Consider the following 25,978-nt stretch of genomic DNA (forward strand, 5'->3'; position numbering starts at 1 on the left):
GTCGGTACATAGATAACCTTTTAGATTTTACATTTCAATGGCACATATAGGCCTACCAGTGATATGTTTACTTTCATTCATCTATCTACTGATCTAACTAGGTGTGTGTCTGTCTTGTTTCCCAGGCCAGGTTGTTCCGCTCGTCCAGTAAAAACACCCACCACGTCCAGCAGAACTCGTCCTCATCCAACATCAAGAGCCACCCGAGCAGCAAGCCACACTACCAGGGCAACAGCAAGAAGAGGAAACCTCAGCAGCACTCAGAGGCCCAGGACCTCTGCAGATAGGACTGTCTTGGTCTGCTCTGTGACAGACTGACTGTCCCACTTCTGCTGCCAGACCACGTACTGACTGAGGAGTATTAAGGATCTTCCTTCTCTGAAGCGACATGCATCTTTTTATAGCTGAAAAATAACCCAAAAAAAGAGATGGGAAATGCTGGGGCTTAGTTCTAGAAAGAAATGTGTATTTTCTTCCTACGTTCTACAGTGGAGCTACACACCACTTCCAGTACCTACAAATCTTGCCTTTTACCATAGCGCCATCTGGTGTTTGAGGAATAAGTGTCTGGAAAGTCATGTGGACTGCGCAATACCTGGAACTTGGCTGGCGAACATACTTCAGCAAGAAAAGTTTTTTTTTTAAATAATAAAATACACAAATAACAAATGTACAAAATATTATATTGAAGAAGAAAAATGTACACAGATTGACAGACAACCTCAAAATGCAATCTGTAAGTAGAGACGATGACTTAATGTTTTTGTTGATGGAAGGATATTTTTTGGTTGTGTCAGCAGATTATACAAAGATTTGTACAAAAAGAAACATGTGGAAAAATCTTTTTGGGTAAAAATGATCACAAATGTACTTTTTACAGGATAATACTGATTCAAGGCAAATGTAGATGTACACATTTGCCTGCTAATCGTGAGTAGTGGCAGGTTTGTGTTTCATTGCCAACATAAAATCATCAGCATTCTATTTCTACTTGGCTGCTCTCTCTGAATGTGTTTGACAGGCTTCTTTCCAAATTATACCCCCTTCCCTATATAGTACACTACTTTCACTAAATAGGGAATTAGGGTGCCATTTGGGATGCACGGACAGAGTGTTAACAGTGTCAGGTAATGCGCACACAGCCCAATGGATTACTGGTTGGCTGGGGACAAATCACTCATTCATACACACAGCTCTATACACCAGCATGTTTTTAGTTTTCCCAGACTCATAGAATTACAGTTAGAGGACATAATGATTTTAGAAAAAGTCTACAATATATGTCAAAGATCCATAGGTGTGGGAGGTAATATTCTCCCATGTATTTATTGTTATATGAATATATAGTTACTATACACGTTATGCGTATTAACACTAGAGACTCTTGTGTCACATATTTGGATGGGACTAGTGGAAGTATAATTGGTCAGGTACAGTACCAATGTTGATGTTTTCCCTTTCAGTGATGAGTGACCAAGTTAGTTTGGAAACCATTTTATGAGTCATGGGCCATTTTGTTTTAATATGTGGCTGGTCTACTTCAAAAGGGAGCTGAGGTTTTGGTTGGTTTTGTTTTTGTTCAGAATATAATGTCAACAACCCCTTGCTGAAATGTCCGCTATGGCAACCTCTGATTGCAGTTCCACAACTGACCTGTAGATGGTGGCATTACTCAACTCCTTTTTCACAACTGGCCTGTAGATGGTGGCATTACTCAACTCCTTTTTCACAACTGGCCTGTAGATGGTGGCATTACTCAACTCCTTTTTCACAACTGGCACCTGCATACTGCATTTATACATTTTCAGCATCTTACAGTCAAGCATTCAATCCCTTGACTTTATCCACATTGTTACATTACAGCCTTATTCTAAAATGTAATAAATTGCCCCCCAAGTCTACACACAACTCATAATGACAAAGCAAAAACTGAAATAACATTTCCATAAGTATTCAGACCCTTTATTCAGTACTTTTGTTGAAGTACTTTTGGCAGCGATTTACAGCCTTGAGTCTTGGGTATGCACACCTGTATTTGGGTAGTTTCTCCCATTTCTTCTTTGCAGGTCCTCAGGCGCTGTCAGGTTGGATGGGGAGCGTAGCTGCACAGCTATTTTCAGGTCTGTGCAGAGATGTTCGATCGGGTTCAAGTCTGGGCTCTGGCCTGGTCACTCAAAAGACATTCAGAGACTTGTCCCGAGGCCACTCCTATGTTGTCTTGGCTGTGTGCTTAGGGTCCTGTTGGAAAGTGAACCTTCGCCCCCGTTTGAGGTCCTGAGTGCTCTGGAGCAGGTTCATCGAGGATCTTTCTGTTCTTTGCTCTGTTAATCTTTCCCTCGAGCCTGACTAGTCTCCCAGTCCCTGCTGCTGAAAAACATCCCCACAGCATGATGCTGCCACCACCATGCTTCACCATAGGGAGGGTGCCAGGTTTCTTCCAGACGTGACGCTTGGCATTCAGGCCAAAGAGTTCAATATTGGTTTCATCAGACCAGAGAATCTTGTTTATCTAGTCCTTGAGGTGCCTTTTGGAAAACTCCAAGCGGGCTATCATGTGCCCTTTACTGAGGAGTGGCTTCCGTCTGGCCACTCTACCATAAAGGCCTGATTGGTGGAGTGTTGTAGACTTCTGGAAGGTTCTCCCATCTACACAGAGGAACTCGAGAGCTCTGTCAGAGTGACCATCGGGTTCTTGGTCACCTCCCTGAGTAAGGCACTTCTCCCGATTGCTCCGTTTGGTTGGGCGGCCAGCTCTAGGAAGAGACTTGGTGGTTCCAAACTTCTTCCATTTAAGAATGAAGGAGGCCACTATGTTCTTGGGGACATTCAATGCTGAACAAAAATAATGTTTGTACCCTTGACACAGTCCTGTCTCTGAGCTCTATGGACAATTCCTTTGACCTCATGGTCCACCTCACAGGTGGACTCCAGTCAAGTTGTAGAAATATGGATGATCAATGGAAACAGGATGCACCTGAGCTCAATTTTGGGTCTCAAAGCAAAGGGTCTGTTTTGCTTTGTTATTGTGGTATTGTGTGTAGATTTTTTAGAATAAGGCTGTAACAAAATGTGGAAAATCATTTTCGAATGCACTGTGTGTGCACGAGCTAAGCACTGTTTCCCAACCTTGGTCCTCGAGGATCCCCAACAGTACACCGTTTTGTTGTAGCCCTTGACAAACAACTCATTGAGGGCTTGATGGGAAAGGGGGATACCTAGTCAGTTGTACAACAATTCATTCAACTGAAATGTGTCTTCCACATTTAACCCAACCCCTCAGGGGTGCGGGGGGCTTCCATAATTGACATCCACATCTTCGGCATCTGAGGAACAGTGGGTTAACTGCCTTGCTCAGGGGCAGAACGACCAATTATAATTTTTTACCTTGTGAGCTCGTGGATTTGATCCAGCAACCTTTCAGTTACTGGCTCAACACTAACCACTAGGCTACCTGCCTGACGATTAGTTGAATCAGGTGTGCTTGTCCAGGGTTACAATACTGTTAGGGGTACTAAAGGACCAGGATTACAATACTGTTAGGAGTACTAAAGGACCAGGATTACAATACTGTTAGGAGTACTAAAGGACCAGGATTACAATACTGTTAGGAGTACTAAAGGACCAGGGTTACAATACTGTTAGGAGTACTAAAGGACCAGGATTACAATACTGTTAGGGGTACTAAAGGACCAGGATTACAATACTGTTAGGGGTACTAAAGGACCAGGATTACAATACTGTTAGGGGTACTAAAGGACCAGGATTACAATACTGTTAGGGGTACTAAAGGACCAGGATTACAATACTGTTAGGAGTACTAAAGGACCAGGATTACAATACTGTTAGGGGTACTAAAGGACCAGGATTACAATACTGTTAGGGGTACTAAAGGACCAGGATTACAATACGGTTAGGGGTACTAAAGGACCAGGATTACAATACTGTTAGGGGTACTAAAGGACCAGGATTACAATACTGTTAGGGGTACTAAAGGACCAGGATTACAATACTGTTAGGAGTACTAAAGGACCAGGATTACAATACTGTTAGGAGTACTAAAGGACCAGGGTTACAATAATGTTAGGGGTACTAAAGGACCAGGGTTGGGAACCATGATCCACTGGCTGTAATTACAATTATACACATAGGAAAGTCTTAATTTTAGCAAATATGTTAGACAACATATTTGGTCATTTTTAGATGGTTAAATATTGTCCTGGGAAAGTACAGTTTGGGCCTAAATGCAGTATATATCGGCTAATCTGTGAATTTGATTTGACACTTAGGGAACACAAGTCATCTGTGCCATCACAATCTGTAATCATATCTTCTCACTGCAAATACTTCAACAAAACTGTATCGACTCATCCCAATTGTAGTTAATACAGCTATTCAAATCCATGCAATAAAATCCACAGTACAATAATTGAAACTCCTGGTGAATGTTCTTTTTAAGGTATATTGCTGCTCCCTGGTGTCATTCCTGCACCCCTAACAGGGAGGAAGGGTAACGGAATAGATGTAAAGACAAAATCATGCAAGCAACACCAATCTGGGGAGACATGTGGGCTGTGTTTACACAGGCAGCACAATTCTGATAAGTTTGTTCACTAATCTGATCATAATTGAAAAAAATATTGATGTGAAAAGATGATTTGTCAGAAGGCCAATTAGTGTGTGTGTGTGGGGGGGGGGTGTAACTGGGCTTGCATGTATAAACACAGGACATGTCTACCCTGATAGGTGTTGCTTTCTTTATCTAGTGGTTTAAGTAGATTTATTTTATTGGGAACGTGTTCACACAGCACAGAAGACAAAGTGCAATGCTGCTATGTAGACTGGCAGATGTCCCTCACTACCATGATGAGCTGTATTTCACACAGTGAGACGGATTTGATTCATATTCCCCCAGTTGTTACATAATTGTGCAACTCATAAACGCCTAACAATCAGTTAATACCTGAGAGTGGAATGGCTTTGGCAAAACCGATAACTATCTTCTGTTCACTCTTAAATGTGGGTGTGAGTACATCGTAGCTACTTGATGATCATCTTTTCCGCATTCAAAAGCAAGTCCTCAAGAGCGCACGCAGAATGCACACGGGGACCCAGAGAACATTTCGCTCGCGGTGGAACTAAACTTGCAGAGTGGACAAGAGAATAATTCGTCCACCACGAACTCGTCTCTAGAATACGTTCATTCTATATTTGGAGACAACCGGTATACGTTTGCCTACAACAGGTAAAACGCATTCTTAATTTGGGTTTGCGCTAGTGTTACTACGATGTAAACTACTGAGATGAATTTTATTTTTGTGGTGCGCTACCCCAGTGTAAAAAGTTGCACATTTCAAAGTATGTTGTCTATACGTGTTACAATGTTGGTTTTAATGTAGCCTACGAATCCCACTACATATCGCAGTCTCACCTTCGCTTTACGTAAGTACTAAGTAGAGAGGTAGTACATTGTAGGGGGTAACCAGTCGGTCTCGTGCAGGGCTGCCCAATTCCGGCCTTAATGGGCCGAAACACTTCTGGTTTTTATCCTCCCAATCATGGACTCATTCAGACCTGGGACACCAGCTGAGTACAATTTAACTACCAGGTAGAAACAAAAAACATAAGTGTTTCGGCCCCCAGGACCGGAATTGGGCATGCCTGGTCTAAAGAACAGAAACTAATAAAAGTGTATCTCGTTTGAAGACCGTTGAATCAACTTTACCTTGTCCTCTTAAATAAGTGGGGACCTACCTTTTTGTATTGTAGCGCATTATAAAAAAATATTTGCCTAAGGACACATCTAATAATCTACTCAACCTAAAATCAGTTTCTGATCTGCACAATGGTAGCCTATATAATAATAATTATAGGCATATTTATCAAAATATAGAGAACCAGATCTGTAGTGTCTGTGACATGTCCATCTAAAAACGATCCCATTAAGAAATAATAAAGGTTATGTTTTTAAATATGCAGCAGTATCTCGTTTAAGAATTTTATTTCAAGGGTTTATCCCCTGATATTTACCCTTTCAGCTAATCAGGTTCTCTTTGTTTCTCAGTGGTCTGCCCATGGGAGATAAACATGATAAATCTTCTGCTTATTCCATACAAAAACAGGGAATCTGAAAGCCGCGTGTGTTTCGTCACATAATAATACCATATGTTACAATTAGAAATACAGTGAGTGGTGTGCATTGATTTGCCCCTTATGGCCTCAAAATCGGAGAGTATTACTGTATTTGACTCATAAAAATTGTTGAAAGAATGAAAAAGAACATCTGAGGTTCTCCCTCTTAGTAGGCTACCAAAAATTGTATTCATGAGATTGAGCAAGGTTTATTTTTCTGGAAAAGAGCCTAGTTTAAAGATTACATTTACTGGGGGCATAAATTGGGCATTTCCTAACCCACATTTGTAGACCGAGGAGTCTAGACCGAGCAGTAGAACACTATACCACTGTGTGACGCGTTTACCGACATGTGCCTGTTTGGCAACGCTTTGGTCAGATAGTTCTGATTCGGAATGCATCGGCGAACGGTGCCCAGGAAATAATTAAATCCAATTGTTAGACGCTACCAGCTCTTCCTCCAAAGAAAAACCAAACATGGATTCCATGTTGTTCTCGCGTTGCACGTTCAGTCTGTGTTTCACACCTGTTTATCCTAGCTAATCAGCCTTGCAATACCGGTAACATGCTTGGTCTAGAAACCGGGCTAAGTAATATCTTTGTTTGTGCTCTGATGAACTGTCACTGTAGCAGACAGACCAGTAATGAACTCAGCGCAGATCAAATATTCTGGTCTACAAGAGCTTTCGATTTGTGAGGAATGGTTTTTGGCTTGACCTTCAGTGGTGATTTCACAGGTAAAGAGCAAAATGGGTGTTTACCTGTTATATAAAATCTTAAAGAACAATATACTGTTCCGGTTATGGACAGCATGAATGCTGCTATCATCATGCAATCTTATTCGGTAAACAATAAGGAGCGCTGACATATTTTCCCCCCATATAATTAAATTGGAAAAAAACAACTGGCTATGTATGAATGTGGATTTAAACAGGCTTATGCAAGTTACAGTGAACGTGTCTCATCCTTTGCCACACAGCTGGGTGTAACAGCTGGCCACTGCAGACTGTAGTGCCTTCAACTTGGGTCAGAATGGGGCATTGGCACAACGCCAACAGCACCATCCTCAGTCCGCGTCATTTCCCTTGTGTGGTGAATTGCATATAATATAAAACTGCGTGCTGACTAAAACAATGAGTTGATTTATTCAAAACACACTTTCTAGGTGAGTAATGACATTTATGTAGCAGATGTATTGTTTGTTTTGGTAGAGGATTTATTCCTCTCTATGGTATGTCTGGTTGTAAAAAATGATTTATTTGTAGTGTGCCGCTTGGCAAGTTGTGTTCTGGGCTTATTGAAGCCATTTCAATATCTCTTATGTCAAACAGCTCCGCCTGCACTAGCAAAGAAGAACCATCTGCATATAGATGTCACCAGTGCATACATTGGGCTTTGTATATGCTATGTGTATCATTTGGCTGATTACATCACTAACCCATTGTCATTTTGACTCGGTAGTTATGGAAAGGCTGGTACTTTTGATAGATTTGACAGTTTGACTAGTTGGAGCGGAGCAGAGCAGGCCTCAGTACTACACTGAAGAACACGTCTACACTGGCTGGACAGATGCCAGGTTCTCCATCCTCATTGAGAGTTTTGTGTTGAATCTCTAATCATTGTTTTGCCTCAGTTGTTTTTCCTACATCGTGGGGTGTTTGTCCTGTATGTCTCTGTCTCACCCTGTTTGTTTGCGTGCCGGACCATATTGCAGGCAAATATTCTGATTTGTCAGCAATTATTAACTTTCCTAAAATCCTAAAATCCTTTTAGGGGCCTGATTTTCAAGGGGGAGAAATATATTTAAGAGTTCGGCTGTTGATTCCACTGGATCGGAGGAAGAATTATATTCAACTGGGTCATGGAACCTACAGTATGGGTGAAGACACGATGAGGAACATGCTGTATGCTGCGCCATGTTGAATTCAACATCTTTCCATTGGTGGTAAAGACAGTACAGACAGTGAAGATATACAGGCAGTTACAACAGGAAGTGAAAGTGTCTGTTTGCAGTGTCTCTTGAGAACGGGGGTCGCCACAATCTGTCAGAGCCACCAACATGTACACACACTCTCCACTACTAGCTCTCCTGTGTGGAAGACTAGTGCCGCTCCTCCACCTCCTGGAACCCCTGAGTGTTTCAAATGCTCCATTTGCTTTAGTGCTCCCTCTGCTTCCGTACATCAGTGTTTCACAGAGAGTTTACTTTGTGTGTTTCAATTTATAAAATAATGAAAGTTCAGCCTCAGAGCAGATACTGGCATGATGATGATTTGGCTGGCCCCAGCCTGATCCTCTCTCTTATCGCTGTGTTTCTGGTGGGGTCCAGACAGATCTACATCTCCCTAGTGCAAAAGACTTCCTTCCTCTATCTCCTGGGGAAGAATTTGTGCCCCCCCGTTGACATGAGGAGGCTTCAGTGTGGCCAGTGTGCTAATCCCTGGGAACACACAATGAGGACTAATATGACTAATTAACCTTGACTGCAGGGTCTCCAGCCAAGGCCTTCTACTAATCCTGCTGTCCTCACAGCCCTCACCACAACCACCCACCCATCATGATCATACTATGTGCATGCAACACAGACTGACAAATGTTATGCACTCTCAGTGAGATATGAAAATTGACTAAAACAATGAGTTAATTCATTCAAAACACACTTTCTAGGTGAGTAATGACATTTATGTAGCGGACGTATTGTTGTTTTGGTAGAGGATTTATTCCTCTCTATGTTATGTCTGGTTGTAAAATAATGATTTAGGAGGGGGTTGGATATAGGCTATAACTTGTGCATTTAGCTTTCCATTGCTGTTGAATGCTTTAACCCAGAACGTGTTTGATCTATTTGTAGTGTGCCGCTTGGCAAGTCGTGTTCAGCATACCTGTTCTCTTCAACATAGCGCTGAGGTCAAAGGAGCATTGGGTGGACATGACCTTTTGGGTGAAGTCCCCCTGTTGTCACTCCCAGGATATCCGCCTCTTTTGTGTTCTGTAAGCATAGGAAGTTTACCCCCTGAAAAAGATGGGCATGAGGACGACATTATTGCGAGCAAAGTTCCTCCGAAGCAGCTAAAGGATAAAAGAGACCATTCTATATGATCATCTACATACTAATCTTAGGCTGTTCTTAACTCTTCTGTTATAAAAGGCCCAACTTGACAATTTACCTTTGTCACAGACATGCACTAATGTAATGTGTTCTGTGGGAGGGTTGACTTTGATTCAATGGAAACAATCACATTACCTGTAGGTCACAACACGTCACTGTTGACCTGTTGAAGTTGTATCATTATGTACATCAAGTGTTATTTGTTTTATTTAGATTTGAAGGTATGCCCTTTATATACAAATTAGTCCAGCTAACAATAATACTGTATATTATGAAAACATTTTGGTCATTGTACCAGACGCTCTTATCCAGAGCTACTTTCAGTAAGTAGTTAGTGCATACATTTTCTGTACTGGTCCCCCGTGGGAATCAAACCCACAACCCTGGCTTTGCAAGCGCCATGCTCTACCAACTTAGCCACATGGGACCCATTGCAAACATTTGTTTAATAATTGTATCATTACTGGCATACTGTGAGCTGGCACACTGACTAGGATATTTCTCAGCCAAGAGGCAGGACACAACAGACAGTTGGCCGCCTGTCTGACTCAGCCTGCCATTATCACAGTTGTTGTTGCATCAGGACAGACTGAGCCTCTAGTCTGCTACTCTATAATGATTTCAAGTCTTACTACCTCTCTTCCTCAGTCAGCTACTCTACAGGCAATGACACTCTTATTACAGCCCAGAACACCTGCAGTCAGCAGAGTTTGGTTGTGTGCTGCCTTTTGTGAGGTGTGCCACTACCTACCCAGCCTTAGTAGCCAGCCAGGCAGGCAGTCTTCACACCTCATTTAAATGATGATTACCAGACCACTGTTAGCAGATTGGAGAATTACTAGATGCAATTGTTGGAGAATTACTGGATGCAATTGTTGCAACATAGAGGAGGGAAACTAGATGGAAGGCTTGACCTCCTTCCACTATTCCCAGCATACGCTTAGGTTGTGCAGTACGGGGGTATGGCAGCTAAGTTTGGTTGTCATATGATTTTCCCTGTTACTCCAGTAGTCGACTTGGATAATCATTGATGAGTGCACTAATCACCACCACACCAAACTCAAATCAAACAAGCTAATTTCCCCCATGTCAAATGAAAAGTTGTTGACAACATCTCTTGATGTGAACAAAACAGACCCTAGGTACAGACCCTAGGACTAACCTCTGACCAGGTGGTCTGGCTAATTGCCTGGAGCCATACGAGAAGTCTGTATATAAGGAGTTGCTGAGTGTCATGTAATGGAGGAATGTCAGACACCAGGCTTTGTCTGAATGTCATCTCTGTTCTCTCACACGCTGATGGACAAGTCTGAGGGAGCTGTGACCCATTAGTTTACCTCAGGACAGACAAGTTATGTGGTCTTTTTAACTGTCAAAAATGACTCAACTTTCGGAGTCTGTCAATAATATAGTGTTAGATTTCCTCGAAAGGACATTGGCAGTACACTGAACAAAAATATAAATGGAACATTTAAAGTGTTGGTCCCATGTTTCATGAGCTGAAATAAAAGATCCCAGAAATGTTCCATATGCACAAAAAGCTTATTTCTCTCATTTTGTGCACATATTTGTTTACATCCCTGTTAGTGAGAATTTCTCCTTTGCCAAGATAATCCACCCACCAGACAGGTGTGGCATATAGAGAATCTTATTAAACAGCATGATCATTACACAGGAGCACATTGTGCTGGGGACAATTAAAGGCCACTCTAGTTTTGTCATGCAACACAATGCTACAGATGTCTCAAGTTTTGAGGGAGCATGCAATTGGCATGCTGACTGCAGGAATGTCCACCATAGATGTTTCCAGAGAATTTAATGTTAATTTCTCTACTATGGTGCATTTATGTTTGTAATAAAGCCCTTTTATGTGGAAACACTCAGTCTGATTAGCTGGGCCTGGCTCCCAAGTGGGTGGGCCTATGCCCACCCATGGCTGTGCCCCTGCCCAGTCATGTGAAAACCATAGATTAGGGCCTAATGAATTTATTTAATTTGATTGATTTCCTTCTATGAACTGCAACTCAGCAAAATCTCTGAAATTGTGTGCATGTTGCATTTATAGTTCAGTTTACAGTGCCTTCAGAAAGTATTTAAACCCCTTGACTTTTTCCACATTATGATAAGTTACAGCCTTATTCTAAAATGGATGAAATAAATAAAAATCCTTAGCAATCTACACATCATGACAAAATGAAAACCGTTTTTTAGAAATTTCTGCAAATGTATTAAACATAAAAACATAAATACCTTATTTACATACAGTTGAAGTTGGAAGTTTACATACACTTAGGTTGGCGTCATTAAAACTAGTTTTTCAACCACTCCACACATTTCTTGTTAACAAATATAGTTTTGGGAAGTCTGATAGGACATCTACTTTGTGCATGACACAAGTAATTTTTCCAACAATTGTTTACAGACAGATTATTTCATTTATAATTCACTGTATCACAATTCCAGGGGGTCAGAAGTTTACATACACTTAGTTGACTGCCTTTAAACAGCTTGGAAATTCCAGAAAATTATGTTTTGGCTTTAGAAGCTTCTGATAGGCTAATTTACATAATTTGAGTCAATTGAAGGTGTACCTGTGGATGTATTTCAAGGCCGACCTTCAAACTCAGTGCCTCTTTGCCTGACATCATGGGGAAATTGTAGAAAAATTGTAGACCTCCACAAGTCTGGTTCATCCTTGGGAGCAATTTCCAAATGCCTGAAGATACCACGTTCATCTGTACAAACAATAGTACGCAAGTATAAACACCATGGGACCACGCAGCCGTCATGCCACTCAGGAAGGAGACGTGTTCTGTCTCCTAGAGATAAACACACTTTTTTGCGAAAAGTGCAAATCAATCCCAGAACAACAGCAAAGCACCTTGTGAAGATGCTGGAGGAAACAGGTACAAAAGTATGTTTTTCCACAGTAAAACAAGCCCTCTATCAACATAACCTGAAAGGCCGCTCCGCAATGAAGAAGCCACTGCTCCAAATCCATAATTTAAAAAGCCAGACTACGGTTTGCAACTGCACATTGGGCCAAAGATAGTACTTTTTGGAGAAATTTCCTCTGGTCTGATTTAACAAAAATAGAACTGTTTGGTCATAATGACCATTGTTATGTTTGGAGGAGAAAGGCGAATGCTTGCAAGCCGAAGAACACCATCTCAATCATGAAGCACGGGGTGGCAGCATCATGTTGTGGGGGTGCTTTGCTGCAGGAGGGACTGGTGCAGTTCACAAAATAGATGCCACCATGAGGTAGGAAAATTAGGTGGATATATTGAAGCAACATCTCAAGACATCAGTCAGGAAGTTCAAGCTTGGTTGCAAATGGGTCTTCCAAATGGACAATGACTCCAAGCATACTTCCAAAGTTGTGGCAAAATGGCTTAACGACAACAAAGTCAAGGTATTGGAGTGGCCATCACAAAGCCCTGACCTCAATCCTATAGAACATTTGTGGGCAGAACTGAAAAAGCGTGTGCGAGCAAGGAGATCTACAAACCTGACTCAGTTACTCCAGCTCTGTCAGGAGGAATGGGCCAAAATGTACCCAATTTATTTTGGGAAGCTTGTGGAAGGCTACCCAAAACGTTTGCCCCAAGTTAACCAATTTAAAGGCAATGCTACCAAATACGCAGTGAGTGTATGTAAACTTCTGACCCACTGCGAATGTGATGAAAGAAATAAAAGCTGAAATAAATCATTCTCTCTACTATTACTCTGACATTTCACATTCTTAAAATAGTGGTGATCCTAACTGACTTCAAACAGGGAATTTGTACGAGGATTAAATGTCAGGGATTGTGAAACTAAGTTCAAATGTATTTGGCTAAGGTGTATGTAAACTTCTGACTTCAACTGTAAGTATTCAGACCCTTTGCTATGAGACTCAAAATTGCGTTAAGATGCATCCTGTTTCCATTGGTCATCCTTGAGATGTTTCTACAACTCGATTGGAGTCCACTTGTGGTAAATTCAATTGATTGGACATGATTTGGAAAGGCACACACATCTAACCGATCGCTTCAGCTGTACATAATCCATCAGTAAATAGCCCACCCAATTTACCTACCTCATCCCCATACTGTTTTTATTTATTTACTTTTCTGCTCTTTTGCACACCAGTATCTCTACCTGCACATGACCATCTGATCATTTATCACTCCAGTGTTAATCTGATAAATTGTAATTATTCGCCTACCTCCTCATGCCTTTTGCACACAATGTATATAGACTCTTTTTCTTTTTTTTTCTACTGTGTTATTGACTTGTTTATTTATTTACTCCATGTGTAACTCTGTGTTGCTGTCTGTTCACACTGCTATGCTTTATCTTGGCCAGGTCGCAGTTGTAAATGAGAACTTGTTCTCAACTAGCCTACCTGGTTAAATAAAGGTGAAATATATATATATATTTTGCTCTGACCCTCACTGTCAACTGTGGGACCTGATATATATTTTAAAAAAAAAAAAAAAATATATATATATATATATATATATATATATATATTTTTTTAAATATATATCAGGTCCCACAGTTGACAGTGAGGGTCAGAGCAAAAACCAAGCCATGAGGTCGAAAGGAATTAACCGTAGAGCTCCGAGACAGGATTGTTTCGAGGCACAGATCTTGGGAAGGGTACAAATGGTTTTTTCTTTAGCATGGAAGGTCCCCAAGAACACCGTGGCCTCCATCATTCTTAAATGGAAGTAGTTTGTAACCACCAAGACTACCTAGAGCAGGCTGCCCGGCCAAACTGATCAATCGGGGGAGGAGGCCCTTAATCAGGGAGGTGACCAAGAACCCGATGGTCACTATGACAGCGCTCTCGAGTTCCTCTGAGGAGATAGGAGAACCTCCCAGAAGGACAACCATCTCTGCAGCACTCCACCAGTCAGGCCTTTATGGTATAGTGGCAAGATGGAAGCCACTCTTTAGTAAAAGGCACATAACAGCCCGCTTAGAGTTTGCCAAAAGGCACCTCAAGACTCAGACAATGAGAAACAAGATTCTCTGGCCTGATGAAACCAAGATTAAACTCTTTGGCCTGAATGCCAAGCGTCACGTCTGGAGGAAATCTGGCACCATCCCTACGGTGATGCATGGTGGTGGTAGCATCATGCTGTGGGGATGTTTTTCAGCAGCAGGAACCGGGAGACTAGTCAGGATCGAGGGAAAGATGAACGGAGCAAAGTACAGAGAGATCCTTGATGAACCTGCTCCAGAGTGCTCAGGACCTCAGACTGGGGCAAGGGTTCACCTTCCAATAGGACTACGACCCTAAGCACACAGCCAAGACAACTCAGGAGTGGCTTCGGGACAAGTCTCTGATTGTCCTTGAGTGGCCGAGCCAGAGCCCGTACTTGAACCTGATCGGACATCACCGGAGAGACCTGAATATAGCTGTGCAGCAACGCTTCCCATCCAACCTGACAGAGCTTGAGAGGATCTGCAGAGAAGAATGGGAGAAACTCACCAAATACAGATGTGCCAGGCTTGTAGCATCATACCCAAGAAGACTCAACGCTGTGTTCGCTGCCAAAATTGTTTCAACAAAGGACTGAATACTTGTGTAAATGTGATATTTCTGTTTTTTTTTAGCAAAATTGTCTAAACCTGTTTTTGCTTTGTCATTATGGGGTATTGTGTGTAGATTGATGAGGGAGAAAAAACAATTGAATACATTTTAGAATAAGGCTGTAGCGTAACAAACTGTGGATAATTAAAGGAGTATTTTCCGACGGCATTGTAGATTAGTTAAATTCCCCTAAAGCAGACCCACACTCTAAGAATGTGCTTTCTTTCAACACTGTCAAACAAGTCATGACCAGATTAGTTTGCATGTGCCAGATCAAATCAAAGTTTATTTGTTGCGTACACAGATTTGCAGATGCATCAAAATGCTTGTTTTAAGCTCCAATATGTTTGGATGTCAGTGTGTAGCATTGAAATATGCAATATAGCAGTATATACAGATTTCATCCAGCTAGTATTACCTTGAGCCTCTCTGTCCCGGGCTGCAGTTCTGAGCACCGGCAGTCTCTTCTGAAGAGCTGAGAAGACTCAGTGAGACTGCCTTGGGGGCGTATAGGCCTATTTGAATCCTATAGACTAAAAACCATATGTGCATACATAAGAAGTATGGCAAGGATGTATGAAATTAAAAACTTGCATACATAATTGTGTCGTCACATTTCTCTTTCAGTCTTTCAATAATGAGACTTTATGTGGTATACACATTCCAAAAATGTGATATTTGACCATATCATAATTTTTGTAAACTAACATAAATGGGTCTTTGTTGCAAGGGCACATTTGTTTCTCCCGTTTGAAGTGGATGGGTGTTATAGTGATGTGGTGCTTAGAGTACTCCATCCCATCAGTGGAGAAAGTGCTCTTCACGTTATTGTCCGGTTAATTGTTCCATTTCCAGGAAACCACTGGTAGCCCTTGTGAAACCACTCATCAGAATCCACCATCATGGGGCTGGGCAATAAAACATTCCAACGTGAACTCACACTCCCTAGATGTTGCGATGGATAAAAGTCCACAGTCTGTGTGCTTGTGTTTGCAATTAGCTACAAATACTTCTGCATATGCTCTAGAGATGACAACTCGATGCATGTGTGTAAGTAGACTGAGTCAATGTGTGCGTTTACACTGTGTGCGTGTTTCTGCCTAGCGTATGATTGTGGGTGTGTGTCTCTGTGTGTGGGTGTTATTCTCTTTTTCGATCCCGTTATTTTTTTGCGTTCTTTATGCTTGCGGCTCAAGGACGTTGTGTTATGCCTATGACAGCACCCTAACTGGATAAGTGCCATTTGACGATTCCAAGCTGTTCACAGCTCACCTAGCGACAGTATTTTAGCTGGGTGTCCTTTTTATCAAAGACAATGCCATTTGGGGATTAGTCAGAGTTGACATTTTGAGTTGGAACAAATAAGTATGAATAAGTGGAGTGACTTCATCGCCATTACTGTCCTATTGGAACAGAGGGTTAGAGGGTGCGGTCCTTGGTTTGGTGAGTGTTTATCTGAATACTTTGCTAATATGGAAGTACAATGCATTGCTAATGTAAAAGATGCTAACTCTCATTATTACAAGGTGATTCTAATGATGCAATGTTATGTCTTACAGGTTGTGTCGTGGACCTGGACTGTAATGTATGATTTGTTCTTATTGTTCGGATGTACTGTATGCTCTCTCTCGGATGGGTATTTCTTGCATGCCACAGAGGTTTTCAGTAGCTGGAGGGACGGTTGCAGACTGGAAACATGTTCAACAGACCCTCATTGTGCTCGGTTAGTTAATGACTGATTTTTCATGATTGGGTCTCTGTTTGAAGAGAGGTTGTTGAGGACCTGTTTGGCTGAATAGTGAGGAACACACTGACCCTAAACTGGAGGAGGCAGGAAGGGATGCAGGGATTGGATGGACTTTGGCTGGTCTATTGTTTTGAGAAGACCGCACCACAGTGAGCGAATGGATGCTTTTGTGTTTTGCCCTTCGAGCAACTGGATCCTCTAGATGTGGCCGCCACCCCACATATCATCCTTTTATCATGCTGTCAGTCACACAAGGACCAGGACTGTCATCAATTGTATGTGATGCACTGGCCTCTACCTGACAGTGGAGAGAAGAGCATTGATTTCAGATGAGGTCAGAGGTGAATTGGAACATCTTCATGTAATACATTACTCATCAAGCCAACTAAGTATGTTCTGTCTTCCAGCTCAGGGTTTCCCAAACTCGGTCCTGGGGCCCACCCTGGGTTCACTTTTCGTTCCCCCGAGCACTACACAGCTGATTCAAATAATCAAAGCTTGATGATGAGTTGGTTATTTGAATCAGCTGTGTAGTGCTAGGGCAAAAACCAAAAACGTACACCCAGGGGAGGGAGGGAGGGAGGGGCAGGACTGAGTTTGGGAAACCCTGTTCCAGCTGACAAAGCAACCTTTAGCTATAGAAATGGCCTTGCTGTTTTGGTGAAAGAATCCCTTGGCCTATGGTCAATCCCCTTTTCAATATATGAACGTATTGTAACCCTATGGAGTTCTAAGCCTATTGCAAATAGTTGACCATGGAGGGCTGAACTGAAAATGACATGGTCCTTGTCGAATACAAAACCATAGTCTGCTTCTAACAGAGTTATCCAGAAAACAGATTAATTTATATATTTTGTGCTCCGGAAATGACATCAATCATTGCTTTCACTAACATAATTTGTCAAAGACTGAGGCTGACTGACTGTTGCAGCTGTTGAAGCTTCCCTTTATGAACATGTCCTTGCCCTGTTGTCAGGGAAATGAATCACGGTTGCTAAGGAAATGAGACTGTGTGTGGTTGACTACGGTGTTGACTAAGGTTCGCCTTGGCAAGACTATTTTGATGCAAAAGTAGACCCACATGCTTGGATGCAGTGTGAAAAAGTCATCAGGATTCATTTGGAGATCCATTTGTCCCATTGTTAGCTGATTTATGCATGTGAATCAGTGGCTTTATTGACATTTCCACTCTGTAATACACTTAACCATGTCTCTGTTGTTTGCTTCTGAATGCAACAATAAGTGGGGTTAATCAGTTCCCTAAATGTGCTCTGTGTGTGTGTGACTGTGAGGAAAAAGAGAGAGAGAATTAGAGACCGAGAAAGGGGAAATTACATTTCCTCAACCTTGGTTGCCTTGATGCTGTTGTCTGGGTTTCTATGTTCTTATATTAGAGGCATTTAAATGCTGTCAGAACCACTGCCGGGTAATCCACAGGTGGTTGAGAGCGAAATGGGTGGGGGGGGGGGGGGGGTGTAAGATACACATGCTATTACAACTCATACAGTACCTACATACCTCAGTCTTTCCATGACATCACTCCTACTATAGGCATGGTTTTCACTTCTAACAAGCCGTACTTATGAGAGGTGATACAATTAGGAAAGAGGACTATAACAACTGTATCGAGAGTAATGTATGCTACTGCTCTGGTGTGTAGGATAATGCCTTTTTTTCTAAAAAAGGAGAAACTGCTAAATGGCATAGAACCCTCAACTTAATATCTGGACTTCGAAGCTTGTTCCACTGCTTTAAAAAAAAATATTTCCCTCTAATCAGGCACTGGGACACCAGGTGCGTGCATTTAATTCTCAGGTAGAATTGAAAACCAGCAGGCTCCGGACCTCGTAGGGTAAGAGTTATATACTCCTGGCATAGAATAATGGCTCTTTATGCCGTTTTCATGTCAGCGTCCAGTTTTTAATTGGACACATCTGTGTAGTGAAAGAGTAAGTCGGCATGTGTGTTTTTGTAGTTTTCTAACACCAGCTGGTAAGTGAACCAGTGAAGGTTCTGGACAATGGAGCTGTGGAATCCAGTGAAGGGAGGAAATTCCTGTGGCGTTCAGGCTGAACTATCTTCCACCCTCTGACTAAAGTCAGCTCGGTTGCTCGTTGATATACTGTTGCCTATTTCCTGGAAATATGTTTCATTGGTTTCCTATCCTGTGGTGATTTGACAGCACCCAGTCAAGATCATACCACTGAAATGAGTCATTACCATGTTGATATGGTACACTACTAGCAGTAACACTTGGAGTGTACACTTCACACTTGTATGGTTTTGGCTGAGAAACACTGAGTAATGGCATGTGGCAATGACTCGTGTTGAGGCAGAGGAGTAGGCTGCCATCTCCATTCTCCAGCCCCACCACAGTCCCTAGTACACCAGACACACCCAGCTATAGACAGTAGCCTCTCCTTTAGCTCAACTCTCTACCACAGTAGGAAACTCTCCACCAGGAAGGGTGCTGGTTGCTTCAGACATTCCTGACTGTGTGGTTGTTAGACTGAGTCCTTTTTGGTCACATTCCTTGGTGAATACAGGAGGAGCTTTAAAAAGAAACTGTAACCCTAGCTCTGCACATATGGGTTACCCGCTGGCACAGACAAGGGATGCATTGAGAGCTGTGCGAGTCTCCGTGGCAACAGGAGACAAAGTAGTGTAAGTCTCAAGACCTGAGAGGAAATCTGGATATATTAGTGTAGATACAAAACTCCATCCTAGGATCAGGACGTTTAGTGATAATTCCCTGGGCAGGCCCCAACGAAGGACACAGATACAGACAAAGAGGCTGTGCCCTAATCAACAATGATGACAGGACTCGTGCACATTGGGGATGGTGAGGAAAGGGGGATGCATTAGGCATTAGTCTTCTCCCAGCTCCATCCACATCCAAACAGTAGTCCTCAAAGAAGGCAGTGAGGGTAATGAGAGCTCCCTGTGGTCCCTGAGCTTCTCCTGCGTCACTCCTGCTGTCTGGTTGGTTGTTCTCCGCAGCACAGCTGTAATTGAGAACCTAACAGTGCGTGCTCTCTGCTACACTTAAGGCACATGCAGAGTTGCCCTCTCCAATGTTGTCTTTTGGAGCTATTGTCATCAGCAGGGGATCACAATTCCAGTAACTGGGTGAGGCTGATGCTTAACCGTTGCTGTCTGGCCCTGTCCTCTGTGGCCCTGTCCTCTGTAGCCCTGTCCTCTGGCCCTGCTCTGCGGCCCTGCCCGGAGGGTGTGTAGACTCTGGTCTGGTCCTCAATGACTGAGTCTGGAGGACTGGAGTTGGGCCAAGCAGCTGCTACTAGCGTTGAGTGTTCTGGCTCTCTGGCATACGGGGTGACCGACGATCACTCCCTGCTGTCAAATCCCCACTACACATGTCACTAAGTTTTTAAAGTCTCCCCATGCTGCATACACACATAAGCTGCCATTTACACACACTCCTTTCACACACACATCAATGCACTGACATGTTTGGCATCAACTGGAAGTAAAGCTTCTTAGCACTGCCTCAGGCCTTCACGGTATGCTCAGAATGAACACTACTTTTTCTATTTGTGCAAACAGGCAGTCTGCACCACCTCTTTCAAGACTTGTAGAAAACACTTACAGGTGAACATCTTAAAGCGGACATTATACGCCCTATGAGATCAACTTAAAGGCCACCATGCCTGAATGACATCACTGTCCGTCTCCTTTCTGTAATCAAGTCACCCATGTCACTGCCTCGACTGCTGCTGATGTTACAAGTCAGAAATCACAAAATGTTTGTTCAATCCTACGTATTTTACATGCTGCTGAGCATTCCTGTAACCCCTAACCCCCTGTCCATTTAACAGACCTGGGTTCAAATGAATTATATGTATTAACCCTAGATGACTGACAGACACCTTAATGCATACTTTAAATTATATTAAGTGAACATGACCATTTTAAAAGACTAAATGACATTCCTTAAAATATATTTTTTGGGGGACCTAATGTTATTGACCCTACTACAACAAAGAAATGCTTTTTAAAATATGTAATTTATTGAATTACTGTAGAATTCCATTCATTCCTATGGAGGTCTGCTCCTTCTGGGGAGTGCCAATATGGTGGCCGGAGGCCTCAAAGCCTCTCATTGGCCATTTTACATAGCATCCACAGTCCTGGATTTCTGCACATCATTGGTTCAAATACAATTTAGGGTATTTCAATTACTTTCAAAAACATTTCGAAGTAAGTATTTGAATATGTTTTCTTAGAAAATATAAGTAGTTGAATATTGCCATGTGTTTGAAAATACTGAAATACACAGTCGAGTGTATTTTCATATACAAATATTTAAATACATGCATTTAAACATGCACTATGCAGAAATCGCTCTGCCATTTCCTGGTTGCTAAAAGTCTAATAGCCTAATTTCCTTTTGTGACAAAACAATCAGTCATTGTGTAGATAATCATTGTACCATCTAACCCAAAATATTGTATTTTCAGCTGTTTTGAAGCTGTTGAACTAAGCCGAAAGTAAAAGATGCAAAAACAAAACTTAAGAAAGGCACATAGAACAGGATCTACCACTTGTTAGACTTGCTTTCAATGAGAATTAAAGATCTATAACTTGCATTTCTATGTGAATTTGGCCGGGTAGCCCAAATAGTTACATATTGCAGTTTTTAAACCCTGATCTGTTTGGTCCTAGGGTAATTTGAAATAATGTATTTGAAAATAGTTTCAAATAGTAGGTGAAAAACACTAAAATAAATATTTCAAATACTCAAATGCACATTTATTTGAACCCAGCTCAGCCTGGTGATAAAACATGTTTTTTTTCCTAGTGCTTTTCAAGCACCGAAAGACGCTTGTACGATAAGCCCATCTCTCCTTACGACAAGGCACCATTTAACTGATGTGAACTGTCTGTATATGTAAAGCCCCAGAATGAGGACAGATGTGGCCATCAGACCTACCCGCAGGCAGCGTCTGCCTGACCCAGAGCCCTAAGACCCTCAGCTGCTGCTGCTCTGGAGGAATTACTGGAGGATTACATTTTTTCATTTGTGGTGAAGCTGTAATCCACTAGCCTGGCTAAACCAGACTGAAAACTACAGCGCCTGAGTGTAGTGGCGTCATAGACCTTAGGAATTAGAACACTATAGTAATTTAATAGGATCTCTATGAGTGGCGTTCAGTCTATTTTAACCAGGCTAGTAGGCGTAATCCACATGCCGTCTCTATTAGAGACTAAACCTCAGGACCGCCTGTGGAGAGACTGTGGTTTGGCGGGGCAATGAGAAGATGAACTGTGTGTGGAACCAGATTAAATGATGGGCCTTGTACACTAGTACTAAGAATTAAATAGTATGGTGGGATGGATGAAGTCAGTCTGTGCACAGACTAGAGGTTGACCGATTTATGATTTTTCAACGCCGATACCAATACAGATTTATTGCGGGACCAAAAAAGCTGATACCGATTTAATCGGCCAATTTTTGTTTATTTATTTATTTATTTGTAATAATGACACATACAACAATACTGAATTAACACTTCTTTTAACTTAATATAATACATTAATAAAATTAATTTAGCCTCAAGTAAATAATGAAACATGTTTAATTTGGTTTACATAATGCAAAAACTAAGTGTTGGAAGTAAAGGTGCAATATGTGCTATGTAAGAAAGCTAACATTTCAGTTTCTTGCTCAGAACATGAGAACATATGAAAGCTGTTGGTTCCTTTTAACATAAGTCTTCAATATTCCCAGGTAAGAAGTTTTAGGTTGTAGTTATTATAGGAATTATAGGACTCTTTCCCTCTATACCATTTGTATTTCATGAACCTTTTGACTATTAGATGTTCTTATACCTAGGATAGGATAAAGTAATCCTTCTCACCCCCTTAAAAGATTTAGATGCACCATTGTAAAGTGGCTGTTCCACTGGATGTCATAAGGTGAATGCACCAATTTGTAAGTCGCTCTGGATAAGAGCGTCTGCTAAATGACTTAAATGTAAAAAATGTAAATGTTATAGGCACTTTAGTATTGCCAGTGTAACAGTATAGCTTCCGTCCCTCTCCTCGCTCCTCCCTGGGCTCGAACCAGCAACATAACGAAAACAGCCACCATCGAAGCAGCGTTACCCATGCAGAGCAATGAGAACAACTACTAGAAGGCTCAGAGCGAGTGACGTTTGAAACGCTATTAGCGCGCGCTAACTAGCTAACGATTTCACTTCGGTTACACCAGCCTCATCTTGGGAGTTGATAGGCTGGAAGTCATAAACAGCGCAATGCTTGACGCACAATGAAGAGCTGCTGGTAAAACGCATGAAAGTGCTGTTTGAATGAATGTTTACACGCCTGCTTCTGCCTACCACCACTCAGTCAGATGCTTGTATGCTCAGTCAGATTATATGCAACGCAGGACACTCTAAATAATATCTAGTAATATCATCAACCATGTGTAGTTAACTAGTGATTATGATTGATTGTTTTTTATAAGTTGAATGCTAGCTTACTGCATTCGCGTAACAGGCAGTCTCCTTGTGGAGTGCAACGAGAGAGAGGCAGGTCGTTAATGCGTTGGACTAGTTAACTGTGAGGTTGCAAGATTGGATCCCCCGAGCTGACATGGTGAAAATCTGTAGTTTTGCCCCTGAACGAGGCAGTTAACCCACCGTTCCTAGGCCGTCATTGAAAATAAGAATGTGTTCTTAATGTTCTTAACTGACATGCCTAGTTAAATAAAGGTATGAAAAATATTTAACAAATTGGCAAATCGGCACCCAAAAAGACCGATTTCCGATTGTTATGAAAACTCGAAATCGGCCCTGATTAATCGTCCATTCCGATTAATCGGTCGACCTCTAGCACAAACTCACAGGGGGGATTTTAATCCTCTGATCTAAAAGCTTTCGTCTAGTGCTACAGTAATGAACTGCTGCATTTGAACATTAGATTGGTCAGTCTTGACTGATTGATATTACTGAGGGTCAATCGATGCTTTGTGAAAACTGTGTGTGGGTGTGTTACAAAGTGTTGCAATAGTAATCAAGGGCTCTTCAATTATTGCGCAATAAACCCTTTGTTAATGTGATAAAGAAATCACATCTGTGAAAGACTGGCTGGCCTTAATTTGATATTGATTACAAACAATCTCACCACCCTGCTCTACAAACACTATATCTAGGAGAGAGGTTATATAAATGGCTGCGGCCGTGCTGCTGACTGCTGTTTTGGTTTACTCTTACAGGAATAATTAAGGCCCAGTGCACTACTTTGATGAGATTTATTTTGAAATACATTTTTTATTTAATTCTGATTTGTCGGGGTGACAAATCAGAATTAAATAAAAAATGTATTTCCCATGGCCGTTTTATTTCCAGCTTTAGTAGAACTGGGCAATATGGACAAAACTCCATATCCAGATAATTCAGTACATTAATCATGATATGGGGCCTCCCGGGTGGTGCAGTGGTTAAGGGCGCTGTACTGCAGCGCCAGCTGTGCCACCAGAGACTCTGGGTTCGCTGTCGTAACCGGCTGCGACCGGGAGGTCCGTGGGGCGACGCACAATTGGCCTAGCATCGTCCGGGTTAGGGAGGGCTTGGCCGGTAGGGATATCCTTGTCTCATCACGCACAGTGCACGCTAACCAAGGTTGCCAGGTGCACAGTGTTTTCTCCGACACATTGTTCCGACTGGCTTCCGGGTGCGGCTTGGTTGGGTTGTGTATCGGAGGACGCATGACTTTCAACCTTCGTCTCTCCTGAGCCCGTACGGGAGTTGTAGCGATGAGACAAGATAGTAGCTACCCCTTTTTCTCCCCACAAAATTGGCGAGAAAAAGGGGTAAAACAAAATGTATTTTGATAGTTTTTTATATTAGTAGTTATTGAAACTATTACTACTTCTAATGTTGCATCTATCAATTGTCCCATTAACAATCACCCATATTAGGAAACTTATTTCATTTTAAACCTCACATTTCTCTAGTAGGGCCCTATCGGTTATTTATCGTAATGAAAAATATCAGCCAAATGCCCACGATAAGTGGACGGTTTGGTCGATATCGATAATGTTCTGTTTATTGTACCAGCTCTAGGTTTTAGGTCAGCCTAAATTTAGTGTGAGTATGGTTTCAGTTTCCATGCACAGTAGGTTATGTTTAATGGTCCCAGAAGAACATTTTTGTTTTCAATGCATCACTAAACATCATAGTTGGTCATAAACACAAACATTCTAGAATTGTAGGACCTGAGTTTAGTCACATTATGAGCCTGGCTTCATGTTCAGGAGAGAGCAGATATAGGCCTAGATGTTACACACACACACACACACAATCAAAGTGCTGCTACTATAGTATGCAGTGGACTCATATGCTTATGGAAAGACACACCTGCCCAGTTTGCAGCTGTGTAAAAATAGTCTATACAGTAGAAAGCACATACTGTATGCATAATATTGATATCAGGTATATTCGTTCATGTACTTATAGTTAGATCATTTTCAATCTGAGGAAATAAATACAGAGTCTGCTCTCTGGAAGCTCAGTTGTGACTGGTTCACTGAGGTATGTCATTCAACACTGGTATAAAAAATTGTATATTGTCCGGTAAGTTCATGTACTCTCAGTATTCGCTGTAAAAGAGGGTCGAGTCCTGGTTCACCAACTGACTAACTCAGAAGATTCATTGGAAAATTTACAACAAGCAGGTTATGACAGCTCAGTGTTCAAAACATGGACCATATGGCCATGTCAACACCTTTAACTGTATGGCACCATGGAAAATTACCCTCATTAAGCCTAGCTGGTGCTGAAGCTGGTGTCTCCCTCCCTTTCTCCCTACAACACCTCAGTAGCAGAGGTCAACACTGTCTAGACATCAAATCTACTTAAGTGATAATGCCCGAGAAGCCGGTGTTTGGAGGATATATTGGCATGGGTGTTGTTGCAAACCGTGCCAATGTATCTTCTAAACACCAGCTTCGAGGGCATTATCACTTTTATACAATGGGTTACCAACACAATCAAATAATGATTGACATATTTTCATTAACATTATTTTGATGAATTTATTCATTTTTATTTATTTATTCATTACATGCTTGTTCGTTCTCTTGGTTCAGTTGCCAGAGACACGACTCAGTCATTAAGTATTTTTGTTCCAGTCTTTGTTATAAATTTTCTGTTGCTATACTGGCTGGCAACCTTCTTATCCCTTGCTTGCTAGCTAGTCAACTTTGGCTAACACATTCACGTCAAACAATGCAGCCTGTCACGCCTGCTCCCGCTTCCCCTCTCTGGAGCTCGAGGGCGCCAGGCCTGTCACCATCATTGCACACCTGCGCTCATTGGACTCACGTGGACTCCTTCACGTTTTGATTGCCTTCCCTATATCTGTCTGTTTCCTCTGTTTCATC

General features: G+C 41.9%; 2 protein-coding genes across 9 annotated transcripts in view; both read left to right on the forward strand.

Moving 5' to 3' along the window:
* Positions 1–990, forward strand: part of LOC118360750 (terminal nucleotidyltransferase 4B-like) — a 28,624-nt gene extending 27,634 nt beyond the window's left edge. For both annotated transcript variants that reach the window (XM_035740128.2, XM_035740138.2), the window contains exon 12: positions 126–990. In XM_035740128.2, the coding sequence (XP_035596021.1) occupies positions 126–287 (162 nt within the window). In that variant the 3' untranslated portion in view covers positions 288–990. The remainder of the gene's footprint in view (positions 1–125) is intronic.
* Positions 991–4,990: 4,000 nt separating this feature from the next.
* Positions 4,991–25,978, forward strand: part of LOC118362652 (adenylate cyclase type 2) — a 74,012-nt gene continuing 53,024 nt past the window's right edge. The window contains exon 1 of one of the 7 annotated variants that reach the window (XM_052484544.1): positions 4,991–5,242. The gene's annotated coding sequence lies outside the window, so the exon portion shown is untranslated. Of the gene's footprint in view, positions 5,243–6,709; positions 6,867–7,178; positions 7,295–15,853; positions 15,876–15,995; positions 16,269–25,978 lie in introns of those variants that run through there. The other 6 variants (XM_052484492.1, XM_052484533.1, XM_052484497.1 and 3 more) reach the window with 6 other exon arrangements.

The sequence above is a fragment of the Oncorhynchus keta genome, chromosome 2, assembly GCF_023373465.1.
Source record: "Oncorhynchus keta strain PuntledgeMale-10-30-2019 chromosome 2, Oket_V2, whole genome shotgun sequence".
In the NCBI taxonomy this organism is placed as follows: domain Eukaryota; kingdom Metazoa; phylum Chordata; class Actinopteri; order Salmoniformes; family Salmonidae; genus Oncorhynchus; species Oncorhynchus keta.